This window comes from Oncorhynchus kisutch, linkage group LG4 (genome assembly GCF_002021735.2).
Source record: "Oncorhynchus kisutch isolate 150728-3 linkage group LG4, Okis_V2, whole genome shotgun sequence".
In the NCBI taxonomy this organism is placed as follows: domain Eukaryota; kingdom Metazoa; phylum Chordata; class Actinopteri; order Salmoniformes; family Salmonidae; genus Oncorhynchus; species Oncorhynchus kisutch.
The window spans coordinates 57,312,819-57,329,075 of record NC_034177.2 but is presented as its reverse complement, the minus strand read 5'-3'; the positions used below and the strand labels follow the sequence as shown (position 1 = coordinate 57,329,075).

General features: G+C 41.2%; 1 protein-coding gene across 1 annotated transcript in view; it reads left to right on the top strand.

The window, feature by feature from the left end:
• Positions 1–16,257, top strand: part of ptk7b (protein tyrosine kinase 7b) — a 202,039-nt gene that overhangs the window by 157,565 nt on the left and 28,217 nt on the right. The window contains exon 6 of the mRNA XM_020481357.2: positions 4,226–4,356. Coding sequence (XP_020336946.1) covers positions 4,226–4,356 — 131 coding nt within the window. The remainder of the gene's footprint in view (positions 1–4,225; positions 4,357–16,257) is intronic.

Below are 16,257 nucleotides of genomic sequence, written 5' to 3'. Positions count from 1 at the left end.
AGCCACACTGCTTCTTGACACACTGCTCGCTTAACCCGGAAGCCAGCCACACCAATGTGTTGGAGGAAACACTGTTCAACTGGCAACCGGCTGGCAATAGGAGTCGCTAGAGCGACATGGGACAAATCCTCCACTAATCCGGACAAAGCTGGGCCAATTGTGCACTGTCTCCAAGTCGCAATCAGCTGTGGCACAGCCCGGGATTGAACCTGGATTCTGCGATGCAGTGCCTTAAACCACTGCGCCACTCGGGTGGCCCCGCTAAATATTTTTTTGTTATGATTAATTTTCCTTTACTATAATAACCCTGGCACATGCGCACGTGTGCGCGCGCACACACACAGCTTATATGTTCAGCTGTGTTTGTCCTGTACACACATCTCTTGCTGTCTCCAATGAAGTGAACAGGGATCTCAGGCTGCGGTGTCTTAGAGCAGCCTAAGGGGTTTGTGTGTGTGTTTGTGGGTATCTGGGTTTATTGATCTCTTCTGGGGTAATATCTGGGGAGCACTGCTTTCTTGTAGGGGTTTTGACTGCTGGCCTTGTACCTGGATGGTAGACACAGCTGAAGGGGATATATGTGAATAATATTTGACGTTCATTTGATTCAGATGCTTGAAACCAAGGAGAACCTGGAATCTCACTGGATTTTCAAGGTTGTTTAGAGTTGAGAAAAAAAATAGGTTTTTAGCCCCATGGGCGAGATCATTGGTGTACCAAAATAAAAGCTACCAAAATAGAAGGGTTTGTTCAAAGCTGCTGAAAAGTGTGTGTGTGTGCATGTGTGCATGATTGCGTGTGTGTGTGTGTCTGTCTGTGTAGACATGGTGTGTTATCAGAGAGTAGGGATGGTTTTTTAAAATAATTTCACTATTTAAATTATTTTGGGGTTGAATATCCAGCAAAGACAAATAAGAGCTCTCCAGTAGGTGTACCAAAACATTCATAGGCCATTTTCTCAAAAGTGAAGTTACAAGTTTATCAACTTTCAAAGCAGAATGACTTTCCCGTTGTTCCTCAAATGCAGTGTATGATATACCACTTTGTAGCTCTGTGTCTCTGCTTTTATCCAACACTGGATAAAAGCAGCTACACCTACATAAGACAGAATCAAGGTGGTCGGTCACATATGTGGGAACTCCTTAAAGAGCATTCCAGGTGAAGCTGGTTGAGAGAATGCCAAGAGTGTGCAAAGCTGTCATCAAGGCAATGGGTGGCTGCTTTGAAGAATCTCAAATATAAAATATATTTTGATTTGTTTAACACTTTTTGGATTTACTATATGTTTCTATGTGTGTTATTTCATAGTTAAGATGTCTTCACTATTATTCTACAATAAAGAAAAGAGTAAAAATAAAGAAAAACCCTTGACTGAGTAAGTCTGTCCAAACTTTTGACTGGTACTGCTGCGCGAGGGAGAGAGGCAGGCACTTTATGTGAAGGGGGTGGTATGTGTGAGATTGGAGCGAGCTAAGGAGTGAGCAGATGGAGGAAGAGCAAGCCAGCTGTATCTAGCTAGGATGATTGAGGCCATATGTTGCGCTTTCTCCCCAAACCTATTCAGATAAAACAACAGCCTACCTGTTGGTGGCTCGTTGTCGCTTACTCCTTCTCATTTCCTTCTCTCCTTCTCAATTCCTTAATTTTCTTCCATCTTGCATTGCATTAGTGAACTCTCACTTGACTTGCTACACATTGAGCCTCTTTGCCACTTTGATTGGCCAACATAAACAACAAGCTACACACGTGAAGGCTAACGGTCGGCTACCAGTCTTTATATGGGGCTGGACCGTGTACATCATATACTGAACACAAAAAGAAATGCAACATGCAACAATTTCAATAATTTTACTGATTTAACATTTCATGTAAGGAATTAAGTAAATTGAAATAAATACATTAGGTCCTAATCTATGGATTTCACGTGACTGGGCAGGGGTGGGCAGCCATGTTTGGGCAGTTAAGGGCATAGGCCCACCCACTTGGGAACCAGGCCCAGCCAATCAAAATAAGTTTTTCCCCACAAAAGGGCTTTATTACAGACAGAAATACTCCTCAGTTTCATCAGCTGTCCGGACGGCTGGTCTCAGACGATCCCGCAGGTGATGAAGCCGGATGTGGAGGTCATGGGTTGGCCTGTTTACATGTGGTCTACGGTTGTGAGGCCGATTGGACGTACTGCCAAATTATCTAAACCGACGTTGGAGACGGCTAATGGTAGAGATAGAAACATTCAATTATCTGGCAACAGCTCTGGTGGACATTCCTGCAGTCAGCATGCCAATTTCACACTCCCTCAAAACTTGAGACATCTGTGGCGTTATGTTGTGTGACAAAACTGCACATTTTAGAGTGGCCTTAATTCTTCCTAGCACAAGGTGCACCTGTGTAATTAATGATCATGCTGTTTAATCAGGTTCTTGATATTCCACAACTGTCAGGTGGATGGATTATCTTCGCACAGGAGAAATGCTCACTAACAGGGATGTAAACAAATGTGTGCACAAAATTGGAGAGATATAGTTATTTTCCTGCAGATCTATTAGCCCTTTATAGAACTAGTTTTGTTGATCGAGTGGTGGAGTGTAGTGCTTGATACAGTACATATTCCTCTTTCGCCTTGAGGTTTGCAGTGTTTTTCTGTCTAGTGTTAGCCATGCTACAAGCTTGTTGTGAGCTAAAAATTTAGTTAGCAAACACAACCTACACCCGCCTCCCGAAAACAAGCTCCGCCAGTGAAATGGCAAACACACACAATCGACACACACTTGATCACACATGCACCAGTACGATAAACAGAGAGAAGGCGGAGAACTTGCTCACTGAATGGATCCTGGCTGCACTTTACTAAACGAGCGGGAGATTACCACCTCGCAAGTTAGTGCTGTGGATACAAGCAGTATGCGGGGCAGTAAGCCAAACACCGGTAAAAGATGCTTGGGAGAGACAGTGGGAGGAGCATTCACTTTCCCGCGGAACGAGCAGCGTAAACAATGTCAGAGTCCTTCCGGGTTGGAGTTAAGATCAGAATGAATGGTGGATTGCCATCCACATCCCTATCAGAGAGATTGGGAGCTGGGTGATGACTTTTTTTAGGTTACAAACAGTGTTGAAAATAGTCCCTACTTTTGTATAATTTTCCCAAGTTTATATCAATAAAGTAATACTCTAATGTACTCTAAACAAACAAAAACGTATATAATATAAAGGCTTAATATAGGCAATTCATAAAGCAGGCATAAGCACAACATAAATGCTTCACAAATCATTTATATGCAAGTCATACTACATACATGTAGTATATGGAACCTAAAAATTGTATCTATGTGTATTACATGGCACTAGCCTTGGCGATAGCATTTCTCTCTCACTGCACATTTCACTTCCTTTCAAGCTACATTTTGGTATTTAAAAAAAAACGAATATTCAAGAATCAATGGCTATATATCATTCATTTAAAAGTTTAAAAACAGATACATCAATCTTAGGCTGTAGCTTTAAATGGCAGTCCGTCTAGTAGCTAGCCAGTGAAACCTAGTATCATATTGCTATGAGGGAAGAATAGATAATGATGGTGTGCCAGTCTGTCTTGCTCTCTGTGTTGTTATTGGATGTGAAGCTCCTTAGCTGTCAGACTTTGAGCTGGCAAAAGGTCAGACAGTTAAGAGTCTTTATCCTCTCCATCACACACACCGATACTCCTCTTTCCCTACCAGGGGCCAGAAAAGGGGCATGGCGTACACTGGGCCCGATAGAATAGACACATACCCTTTTCACACTGAGCCGAGCCAAGCTGTTGGCCTGGTTACGAATCCACCACAGCTGGAACCCCGCTGGAAAGGACCATTTGAAAAGAAAATATGCAAGCCTGCAAAGCCAACACAGTATGGTTCAGGTCGGCATGGTAGTGTGAAAAGGGTATTACCCTGAGTGCATACTGTAAAATCACCTATTCAAAATATGTCTTTGCATAGCTAAACCTATTCTATTAAAGGAAAACTCCACCCAAAAACGATATTTTGGTATTTGTTTCATTAGTCTGTTGTTGACATAGTCCCAAAATGTCCCACAATTATGGGGTGAGATTTTCCTTTAATGTACGTACGTACCTTCTTCCGTTTCTGCATTCGTACTCTGGTTTGGTTGAGAGTATCAGCAAGTGAATGGCAGTATTGATGTTCATCTGAGTACTACCTGTGTCCCCTCTCCTCTCCTCTCTCCATAGAGTGATCCTGTACACTAACGGCACCCTGCTAATCACCCAGGTGAAGCCCAGAAACACTGGCTCCTACAGGTGTGTGGGTAGAGGGCCCCGGGGCCCGGACGTCACGCTGGAGGCCTCCCTCCTCATAGCAGGTACTACACTAACATACACGCAGATACACACACATGCAGACGTAAACACACACACACCTGATTGAATGTGTGGAATGGAGAATATATGGCAGTGTTGAAGCAGCAGCTATACTTCCTGGGATCCACACAAAAACATAAAACACGACAAGTAAAAAAAACACCAATACACTGATGGAATCAAATCAATCAATTAAATGTTTTATTTGTGACATGCTTCGTAAACAACAGTTGTAGACTAACAGTGAAATGCTAACTTACGGGTCTTTCCAACAATGAATAACACAAACGATTAAAAATAACATGGCTACTGTGCCTTTTCAGAAAGTATTCATACCCACATTTTGTTGTGTTACAGCCTGAATATAATTGTTTTTATTTTTATGCTTACCATCTACACACAATACCCCATAACGACAAAGTGAAAACATGTTTTTAGAAATGTTTACAAATGTATTGAAAATTAAATACAGAAATATCTCATTTACATAATTAATCACACCCCTTTGTAGCAGCACCTTTGGCAGCGACTACAGCTGTGAGTCTTTCTGGGTGAGGCTCTAAGAGCTTTCTACCCCTGGATTGTGCAACATTTGCCCATTTTTACTTTTCAAAGTGCTTCAAGCTCAGTTAAATTGGTTGTTGATCCTTGCTAGACAAGCATTTTCAGGTCTTGCCATACAAGTCTAAACTGTAACTCGGCCACTCAGGAACATTCACTGTCTTCTTGGTAAGCAACTCCCGTGTAGATTTGGTCTTGTATTTTAGGTTATTGTCCTGCTGAATGGTGAATTCATCTCCCAGTGTCTGATTGAAAGCAAACCGAACCAGGTTTTCCTCTAGGATTTTTCCTGTGCTTAGCTCCCCAGCCCTTAACGATTACAAGCATACCTATAACATGATGCAGCCACCACTATGCTTGAAAATATGGAGAGTGGGACTCAGTAATGTGTTGTATTGCATTTGCCCCAAACATAACTCGTTGTATTCAGGACAAAAAAATGAATTGCTTTGCCACATTTTTTGCAGTATTACTTTAGTGCCTTTTTTCAAACAGGATGCATGTTTTGTAATATTTGTATTCTGTACAGGCTTCCTTCTTTTCACTCTGTCAATTAGGTTAGTATTGTGGGTTAACTACAGTGTTGTTGATCCATCCTCAGTTTTCTCCAATCACAGCCATTAAACTCTAAGTTTTTTAAAGTCACCATTAGCCTCATGGTGAAATCCCTGAGTGGTTTGTTTCCTTCCTCTCTGGCAACAGAGTTAAGAAGAATGCCTGAGGCCTCCCGAGTGGCGCATCGCAGTGCTAGCTTTGCCACTAGAGATTCTGGGTTCGAGTCCAGGCTCTGTCGCAGCTGGCTGCGACCGGGAGGCCCATTGGGCGGCGCACAATTGGCCCAGCGTCGTCCGGGTTAGGGGAGGGTTTGGCCGGCAGGGATATCCGTGTTTCCTCCAACACATTGGTGCAGCTGGCTTCTGGGTTGGATGGGCATTGTGTCAAGAAGCAGTGCGGCTTGGTTAGGTTGTGTTTCGGAGGACGCCTCTCCCGAGTCCGTACGGCAGTTGCAGCAATGAGACAAGACTGTAACTACTACCAATTGGATACCACGGAATTGGGGAGAAAAAAGGGGTGAAAAAAAGAAGAATGTATCTTTGTAGTGACCAGGGGTGTAGTGCTGCCGGAGGGCGGATGAGCGGCGTTCCCTCATATTTTTCAATTTGAGAATAAACAGAGCTGGTAAAACTATTTCAGGGAAATTAATTTGGATAAATTCTAAATGGATTCTATTTAATTACAACATGTTCATAAAACTCCACGGACCCTCTCTTGTGCAGTGGAACTCAGAATGATATTTGACCACTTGGTTACAGTGCCACCATTCTGACGAGGACACCCACAACCAGAGTGGCCACGGCAAAGCCCAAGGAGCCTGACCCTCTGTGGAAGTTGCTGTTGCCCTGCTTGGGATGTTTAGCTTGTATTGGCTATTGGTTGAATATATCCAAGTTGGAGGTAATAATGCATTTAGGTTCTACTTTATTGAGATGCATTACACCACACCAAAAGCTTGATTTTATTTCAATTCTGCGTAGTAATGATTTTATTTTCACTACTTGGTCAATTGATTTGATGATTTAATCTTATGCAAATGAATTCTATGAATTGATAGTTCACCTCAGTTTTTTTAAATGTATTCTGTAATAAGGTATATTGTAACCATGTGTTCAAGCTAATCACATCAACGTTTATTTATGATACATAGTGTAAGCTAAAACAATACAATGAAATGCCTACTCGCAACTAAAGCTCTCCTCGCATACAGTGCTATATTTATTTGTATTTACATTAGGCTATAGCCTACAACTAGCTATACCACGTAGACTTACACTTATTAGGCTTTTTCCTTAAGTGGCCTAATGGCAGAACTATCATTCAGCTATCCTTCAACTTCTATTTCATCATTGCGTGATCTTGGTGTTGTCCATTCAGAACCACGAAGAGTGCTCCAATTGTTTAAAATAACACTCATCAAGATTTGTTTGCCTACGCCTGATAGTCCTAGTCCTCACTTATTATTATCATTATTATTATTATTGTTATCATTACTAATAGAAGGCGATCACTTCTCACAGTGTTGCTCGTTTAGTAAATTTAGATCAAAGCTGAATCAATGTCTCGCAAGATGACATAACAATTCATTTGTATTTTACAGAACAGAACAGAAGATTATAGCATAGCAGAGTAGGACTATAACATTTATTTTACACCAAAAACATCTGCTCATTTTAGGATGGTCAGCTGAAGCTGAATAGTCCCCAAAAAAGGGTCATGCGCCAACACTCAACAGAGCGCGCCACTATTCAGGATGTATTCTTTGACTGAAACAAAATATAAGAAAGGCTAATAGTTTTTTTTATTTTTACATTTGCTCTAATCCGCTCACAAAATAGTAATTCAATAAGATTGAAATGCATTGGCTATTCCCATGACACCGATTTGAGATCAATCAAATGATTGGCATGCAGATGCAGTTTTACCAGTAAAACGTGAGTAATTATCATTCACAGTTAACAGTGATGATGGTCTATTTTGAAATGAGGTATATCTAACTTGGTGTTTGAGGGTATCATTGTTGAGTGGTCCCCTGCAGCGTACCATCGCAAATATGTGATTGGAACAGTAGCAACAGAACGTATGATGCCACAAACACGTCTAAACAGCGTCGTTGTCTGAAAAGCATCTAAACAGTGTTTTGTACTGATTGGAAATAAAGGCCTTCACAACTTTATTCCTCAATTTCACCTTTTATTGTAAAAAATAAATGCGAACTTCATCATCCAAGCATCACACGGAACACATCCACAGCCAAACTCATTCCATAAACCAGTCTAAATAACAGGTTGCGCTGACAAAAAAAACCTAAAAAACAGAAGTTAGCAACCTAACAGCTAGACTAGTTTACAATGTACCACATCTGTAACGAATCTCTTCTTCTGAGGAGGAGGAGGAGTAGGAAATATCGGACCAATATGCAGCGTGGTAAGTGTTTGTCATATTTATTACACTGAACACAGGAAACAAACGAACAAGCGAATAAAGAAAAAACGAAACAGTCCCGAATGGTGAAAAACACTGAAATGGAAAATAACCTCCCACAAACAAGAGGGGGAAAACAGGCTACCTAAGTATGGTTCTCAATCAGAAACAACGATTGACAGCTGCCTCTGATTGGGAACCATACCAGACCAAAAACATAGAAAAAAAACACAAGAACAAAACATAGAATGCCCACCCCAACTCACACCCTGACCAACCTAAAATAGAAACATACAAAAGGAACTAAGGTCACGACGTGACAACATCTTTGGTGAGTACATGGGCAAATGTAATATTGTTTAGAAAAGAGATGTGTGTAAGCTAAGCTAACAGCAGCTACATTCTTTAAATTATTTTAACAAAGTCCGAAAAATATTAACTTAAGTTTAGCCACTTTTCAACATATTACAAATCTTTGATGTACTTGTTACGGTGTATACAAGAACCGGAGCACATTACTTAAGTCGTTTACAGTTTTTGACAAATCACAAATAAGATACAATTTCATCACCTCACAGATCATCACCTCAAATACAAGCCTACTGCCTAGCCTAACTGTAGCGTGAAAGCTTAACAGGGTTGGCAGATTTTGGTGAAACTATTTTAGGAGGGTTTGTGGGTGGGTTTGTTTCATTTGTGGGAGATTTCAAGTCCATGAGGGGTAGGAATGGGGAAAGGTATCCTGGGGGGATATGATGCAGGAAATAGTACTATTATTATCAATAAATATGGGGCAAACACAGAGGATGTTTGCAAGCTAAATCAAAATAAAACCCCTGGATAGGGGGGTCTGAGCTGACAACCCTGAGCAACGATATTTACAATCTAAGTCAGTCGAGTGAACCATCCCTTCACCTCGTTTTGTTATAACATCTTTGGTCTGACAGATGTTTATGTGACAACCAGAATGCGCCACACATACAGTATCTGTCATTTCGTTTAGCATTAGCTCATCATAATCAGTACAATCTTCAAAAAGTATTTTACACACATCATATACAATCTATGCAAGAATCAGATTGCATTATTTGTACCCAGTACTTGAAAACATGTGAATAAAATACATCATGCTCCATACATACATACTGTAAATACATACAGTACCAGTCAAAAGTTTGAACACACTCATTCCAGGATTTTTCTTTATTTTTACTATTTTCGATATTGTACAATAATAGTGAAGACGTCACAACTATGAAATAACATATATGGAATCATGTAGTAACCAAAAAAGTGTTTAACAAATCAAAATATATTTTATATTTCAGATTCTTCAAAGTTGCCACCATTTACCATGTCACAACTCAACTGATTGGCTCAAATGCATTAAGAAGGAAATCAATTCTACAAATTAAGGTACACCTGTTCATTTAAATGCATTCCAGGTGACTACCTCATGAAGCTGGTTGAGAGAATGCCAAGAGTGTGCAAAGCTGTCATTAAGGCAAAGGGTGGCTACTTTGAAGTATCTCAAATGTAAAATATATTTTGATTTGTTTAACACTTTTTTAGTTATGTCACATATCAAATCAAATCATATGTTATTAGTCACATGTGCCGAATACAACAGGTGTAGTAGACCTTACAGTGAAATGCTTACTTACGAGCCCCTAACCAACAATGCAGTACAAATAAGAAATAAAAGTATCAAGTAATTAAAAAGCATCAGTAAAATAACAATAACGAAACTATATAGGACCCATGTCAAATCTTTAACAGTCTCATGAGCGGGAATAGGTTTTGTCGTGCCCTCTTCTCGACTGTCTTGGTGTGCTTGGACCATGTTAGTTTGTTGGGGATGTGGACACCAAAGAACTTGAAGCTCTCAATCTGCTCCACTTCAGCCCCTCGATGAGAATGGGGGCGTGCTCAGTCATCTTTTTCCTATAGTCAACAATCATCTCCTTTGTCTATACTCGCTCTCCGACGCTCGAGGTGGCCAGTCTGTTTATTATTACGCACACCTGTCACCATCGTTACGTGCACCAGCGCCTCATCAGACTTACCTGGACTCCATCACCTTCCTGATTACCTTCCTGATTACCTTCCCTATAACTGTCACCCTTTTTGGTTCTTTCGCTAGGTGTTATTGACTCTGTTTGTGTTCCATGTCTGTATGTTACTTGTGTTTCTTGTTTTGTTCTATGTTAATTTATTCAATTCACACCCCATACTTGCTTCCCGACTACCAGCGTACACGTTACAGAATAACGCCTCACCAAAGGGGAGCATCAGGGAGTGGTTTTTGTTTTTTGTTTTGTAGGTGACGTCGGGTCCGGGTTTCGCTACCGGAGCTACCAGGGATGCCTAGGCTCACTCATAGGGCTTCCATGCCTCTGCTGGCTCGTCAGGTTTTCAAGACTCGGTTGGCCCATCACGTGTCCGTGGCCGAAGTTACCGAGGATGCCTCAGCTAGTTCGTCAGGCTTCCTTGCCTCACCTAGCTCGACAGATTCACGAGACTCGGTTGAATCGTCAGGCTCCCATGCCTCAGTCGGTTCATCAGGCTCCCATGCCTCGTCAGCCTCAGCTGTCTCAACAAGTTCCCATGCCTCAGCAGAAGCGATCGGCCCGCTCCTGGTCCCTGGGACTGTCCCTCTGGTCGGCGTCCTGAGGCTGGAGCCAGTCTGCTTATTGTTACGCACCCCTGTCACCATCATTACATACACCAGCGCCTCATCAGGCTCACCTTCCTGATTACCTTCCCTATAATTGCCACTCCCTTTGGTTCTTTCCCTAGGCGTTATTGACTCTGTTTGTGTTCCATGTCTGTACGCTACTCGTGTTTCAAGTTACTACATGATTCCATATGTGTTATTTCATAGTGTTGATGTCTTCACTAATGTTCTACATTGTAGAAAATAGTAAAAATAAAGAGAAACCCTTGAATGAGTAGGTGTGTCCAAACTTTTGACTGGTACTGTAAATGTTTTACATCTTCTACAAAAGAGCCCTGAGAAAACATTTTGTATGTTTTTTAAATAAATTACTTTAGGTCCAACTTTTGGCACTTTGGCTTTCCTAGTTATTGCTACAATGTTATGGGAACTGATATTGCTTTGTTGCAAAGTTCTGCAGCATTTGTGAAGATATGATCAATGCGAGTGGATGTCACAGATCAAACACAGTTGGTATGCACTATATGTAACGGCTCTCATTGGTGGTAGGAAGAGTAGACCAAAGCGCAGCGTGGAAAGTGTTCATGATACTTTTATTCAAAAAACACTCAAACAAAATAACAAAAGCGAAAACAAAAGCATACAGTTCTGTCAGGCTAAGACACTAAACAGAAAACAAGATCCCACAACCTAATGGTGGGAAAAATGGCTGCCTAAACATCTGAACCACACTCAGCCAAAAACAAAGAAACAGAAAACATAGAATTTCCCACCCTTGTCACACCCTGACCTAACCAAACATAGAGAATAATAAGGATCTCTAAGGTCAGGGTGTGACACTATAGTTGGTTTAGTGATAACCTGGGTTATATTAGTCACAATTAGAAGCTTTAGAGGGCAGCTTGTTCTTAACCAGTCAATGCTCAGGTCACCCAGAAAATAAACCTCTCTGTTAACATAACACTCATTATCAAGCATTACAAACATATTATCAAAATACTGACTGTCAGCACTTGGTAGCCTATGCAGGTGACCTTGCAACCACAACACTTCAACAACATTTGACATGAGATCCTCTCTAAACTTTACAGGAATATGGCTCTGAACATATACAGCAACACCTCTCCCATAGGCATTATTGTCTTTTCTGTAGATGTTATAAACTTGTATTGCTACTGCTGTAACATCAAATTATCTTAGTGAGTTTCAGAGATGGCCAGTATATGAATGTTATTGATTTCATTAACCTTATTTCGAAGACTACATATATTAATATAGGCTATTATTAATATGGGCTACCCTTTCCTGGGTAGCTTATCATAGATAGACATAATATGGAGAAGAACATAAAATACAAACATTGTTTGGCTAATAGAGTCAGTCAATCAGGCACTTGAGTGTCAGTTGGTGTATGTGTGTGTTTGTGATGTTGGGCTGAAGCTACTGACCCAGAAGTTTAGCTTAGCTTTTGGGAGGGAGGGTGGACAATGAGCTTGTCCTAGCGGATGTAAGCATGTCCCCACGCTCTTTGGCAGCTTTCATATGGATTTTAGTTATTGTGTATAAACATACATTTCACTGGAGATGCATCTATTAAGCAGGTAATCTGGGTTGTGTTCATTAGGGCACACAATGCAAAAAGGTTTTAAACGCAACGGAAGACTAAAATGAACGTTTCAGATTAGACAAGTCCAGGTAGTAGTATCTCCCTGTTTCAGTCCATTGTCTTCCATTTTGTGCCTAATGAACATGACCCAGGTAATGTTTGTTTTCTGATGATGGATCAAGTGTCACACCCCTCCCAGTCCCTAGTGTACCTCGGTTACTGTGGCCCCCGGGACTTTGTACGGGCCCCATACAGGGGCCTCTGCAGTCTTCACCCAGTGAACCACAGCCCATTTACATACCTTAATTCACCTAATCTGTTGTTAATCCCTGAAGGCATTAAACTGGAATTTTGTCACATCGACCCGGGTTCAGCGTATTTGGGACAAGTTTAAACAGTCACTCTGTTTAAACACACACACACACAGGCATCGACAGGCGCACACAGGCACGCACGCACACACTCCCTTTCATCTGCTGAAGAATGTGGTGCGTTTTTTACATCTTAACTATAATGAGTCTCAAATGGCAGTCTATTCCCTATATAGTGCACTACCTTTGAAAAGGCGAGAGATTGGGAATATAAGGATCTATCTGCATTTTTTTCCAATTTTAGTTATGGACATATTCTATTTTATTGACATATTCTGTTCCTTATTCTGTTCTATGTTCTCTACCTACATAGGACTCTAAAAACCCCAATTCACCTTAAGTTCAAAAGAATACAAGATAAACATTTCTGACACCATTCAAACCATTGAGGGTTCAGAAATATAAAGCCAATTATCTCAGAATCATCTTTTTGCAGATAGAACCGTACAGTCCCAAGCTCTCAAAGGGCCCATTAGTCCCTGGTCAAAATGTGTGCACTATGTAGGGAATAAGGTGTCATTTGAGACTGTGTTTATGTTAACCTGGTAAGGATCAGGATCAAACTGGTGACCTGCTTTGAGAGGCATGTTTGGCAATACACAGCTAATGACTTCCAGTTAAGAGCTGCACCTACTGTAGTAGCTCACAGTAGTAATGAAAGAAAGTGAGGCAGTCTTGTGAGTCTTAACTGTAGAGCTCTGATCGCATTCCACTTACTGTGTACTGAGTTGCCTGCCAGTTGGAATGGACGATACATGGCAGTGTCAGCCCCACACCCTCCCTCCCTCCCCCGTCTGTCTGTCTGTCTCGTGTGTCTTTCTCACTCCTTCACTTAGGGGCAGATATCTCCTGTGATAATCTCATTCCCTTATTGACATACGCCCCAGCTGTATCCTCCACAGGCGGTGTGCTGCTTCCTGCTCTCCTCTTCTCATCTCCTCTCCTCCCTCAGAAGCTGTTTCCTCCCCTGCTTCCTTCCTCCCTCCCGCCTTCCAGCTGTTTCAGACTCATTGTAGAGGCCACACATACACGCATGAGCTCACATGCGTGCATGTACTCACACACACACACTATCATGTATGGCTTTGTTAGGAAAGAGAATGTGGGATGATTTGAATAGAGCAGTTAGTGGGAGACATAGGGTGTCATGTGGCAAGTTGACAGCAGGTGAGGTATGACCTAAATTGCCTCAATGAATATCAAATGGGTTTGAGTAATTGTGTGTAAAAAAATAAATAAAATAAAAACATGTCACTGGAGATAATTGTGTGTAAAAATACATGTCATTGGAGATTAAATTAAAATGCAACGAAAAACTAAAATGTACGTTTCTGGTTGGACAAGTCCAGGTAGTAGTACCTCCCTGTTATAGTCCATGTTCTGTACCTGGGCCCTAACTGGGTCTCATACAGGGGGTCTCTGCAGTCTTAACCCTAGTGAACCACAGCTCCATTTAAATACCTTAATTCACCTAATATCTTGCTAATCCCTTAAGGCAGTGGTTCCCAGTGGACAGGCAGGGGGGGGGGGGGGCTCATTCCGGCTTTCAATTTACTCTTCAAAGTTGTAATAGTGGAAGGCACGTCAGTCATTGCATACCAGTCATTGCATACCTTAGAACTATTTATAACTTGTCAGAAATGTCCAGATCAGCCCATGTCAGCTAAAATTTTTTTAGCTACCATATACTAATCGAGTGTTTGTAATCTTCTGACCCACTGAGAATGTGATGAAAGAAATAAAAGCTGAAATAATCATTCTCTCCTCTATTATTCTGACATTTCACATTCTTAAAATAAAGTGGTGATCCTACCTGATTTTATACAGGGCATTTTTACTAGGTTTAAATGTCAAGAATTGTGAAAAACTGAATTTAAATGTATTTAAATGTGTTCCCCTGGAAGGGGGGCCTGAGTGAAAACGTTTTGGAACCCCTGCCTTAAGGCATTAAACTGGAATTGTGTCACACCGATCCGGGTTCAGCGTTTTTGGGACAAGTTTAACCCTTCACACTCGTACATTTATACTGGTTGAAAATGGCCGATTTGGACACTGATAAGCTCCTAAATTGGAACATAGTGGCCATACATTAACATGCTATACATTGCATCAGAACTCTGGCTCTGAGCTTCACAACCGTTCTGAAATTGAGCACCGCACGCAACAAGAAGTTACCCCCATCCCTAATTGTGCAACTTTTGCAAGGGTTTTGTTGTCTGAGTGAGGGAAATTCTCTAAATTAAAAGGACACTATGTATTTTGAAATATGAGACGTTGTGGATTATAATAAATACCGCTTTGATGTCATATAAGCAAGCCAACCATCCATGAGTCCAAATTTGCAGTTACAAGAGGACATGGCATCATACCCTGGGTTGTTGTTTGTTGTGAAGACAATTATCCGTGGGACACGCACCTGAATTCACCCATGACTCCTTTCAATGCGCACCAAAATTGCGATCGGTTTCTCTGAATTGCCTTGTGAAAACCTAACACTGTAAGATCATATTTTATGTTTTAGCTAGTCATATTGGCAAAAGAACAAGCTTTGAAGTCATGCCCACCTGACCCAGATTGTTATTTATAATGGACTGTTTTTGGATTACGTGAACAACAACAGTAATTGTGTGATGGCGGGGATGCAGGTTTGTGTTCCAAACAAAACAACTACAAGTGTGCTTACTCTAGTTCCTCAACGGCACAGCTAGGAGAGCAAATATAACAGTACCTTAAGCGTTGAAGTTTTTTCTTTGAGTCATAAAAGTGCATTGAAATTACTTAGGAACTGTGCCCACTTTGTAGATGTGTGTGGCCACTTGGAGACACCAGTTAGTCCTCTCACTCCAACCCTTGAAATTTTTGCTGTCTTCTGTTGCACCAACCCCACATTTTCCAGGAATAGTCTTATCTGACGGATTTTGTTATCAACAAATGCGGCAAAAAGTAAAGTCAATGTAAAATGCACATCAAATCAACAGTGGAATGTTTGGACTAATCATTTCCCCAATTATCTCAAAACTGCTGTTCCCTTTCAATTGCTACCATGGTTATGCATATGCTTTTCATATTTCTTCTGTAAGAAACATGTCAATATACACCTATCCATATAGGCCAATTGTAAAAGGTTAAACAAGTGTAAAAGGTTAAACAGTCCCTCTATGTCAGCCCCAAAACACACACAGGCATGCACACACACACAATGCTCTCTTTCATCTGCTGAAGAATGTGGTGCGTTTTTCCCCTCTTAACTCTAATAACTTTATTTCAAATGGCACCCTATTCCCTATACAGTGCACTACCATTGACAAGGGCCCGTAGGGCTCTGGTCAAAAGTAATGCACTAGGTAGGGAATAGGGTGTCATTTGGGACTCTTCTTATGTTCACCTGGTAAGGATCAGGTTCGAACTGTTGACCTGGTTTGAGAGGCATGTTGGGAAATACACTGTAGTAGCTCACAGTAGTAGTGAAAGAAAGAGAGGCAGTCCTGTGAGTCTCAACGGTAGATCGCATTCCACTTACTGTATATACAGTCGTGGTCGAAAGTTTTGAGAATGACACAAATATAAATTTTCACAAAGTCTGCTGCCTCAAGTGTCTTTAGATATTGTTTTGTCAGATGTTACTATGGAATACTTATTTTTCAAGACCTCTGCAAAACATCGATATTTTGGGTCCATGACCAGGAAACTCCCCAGACCTTAATCCCAT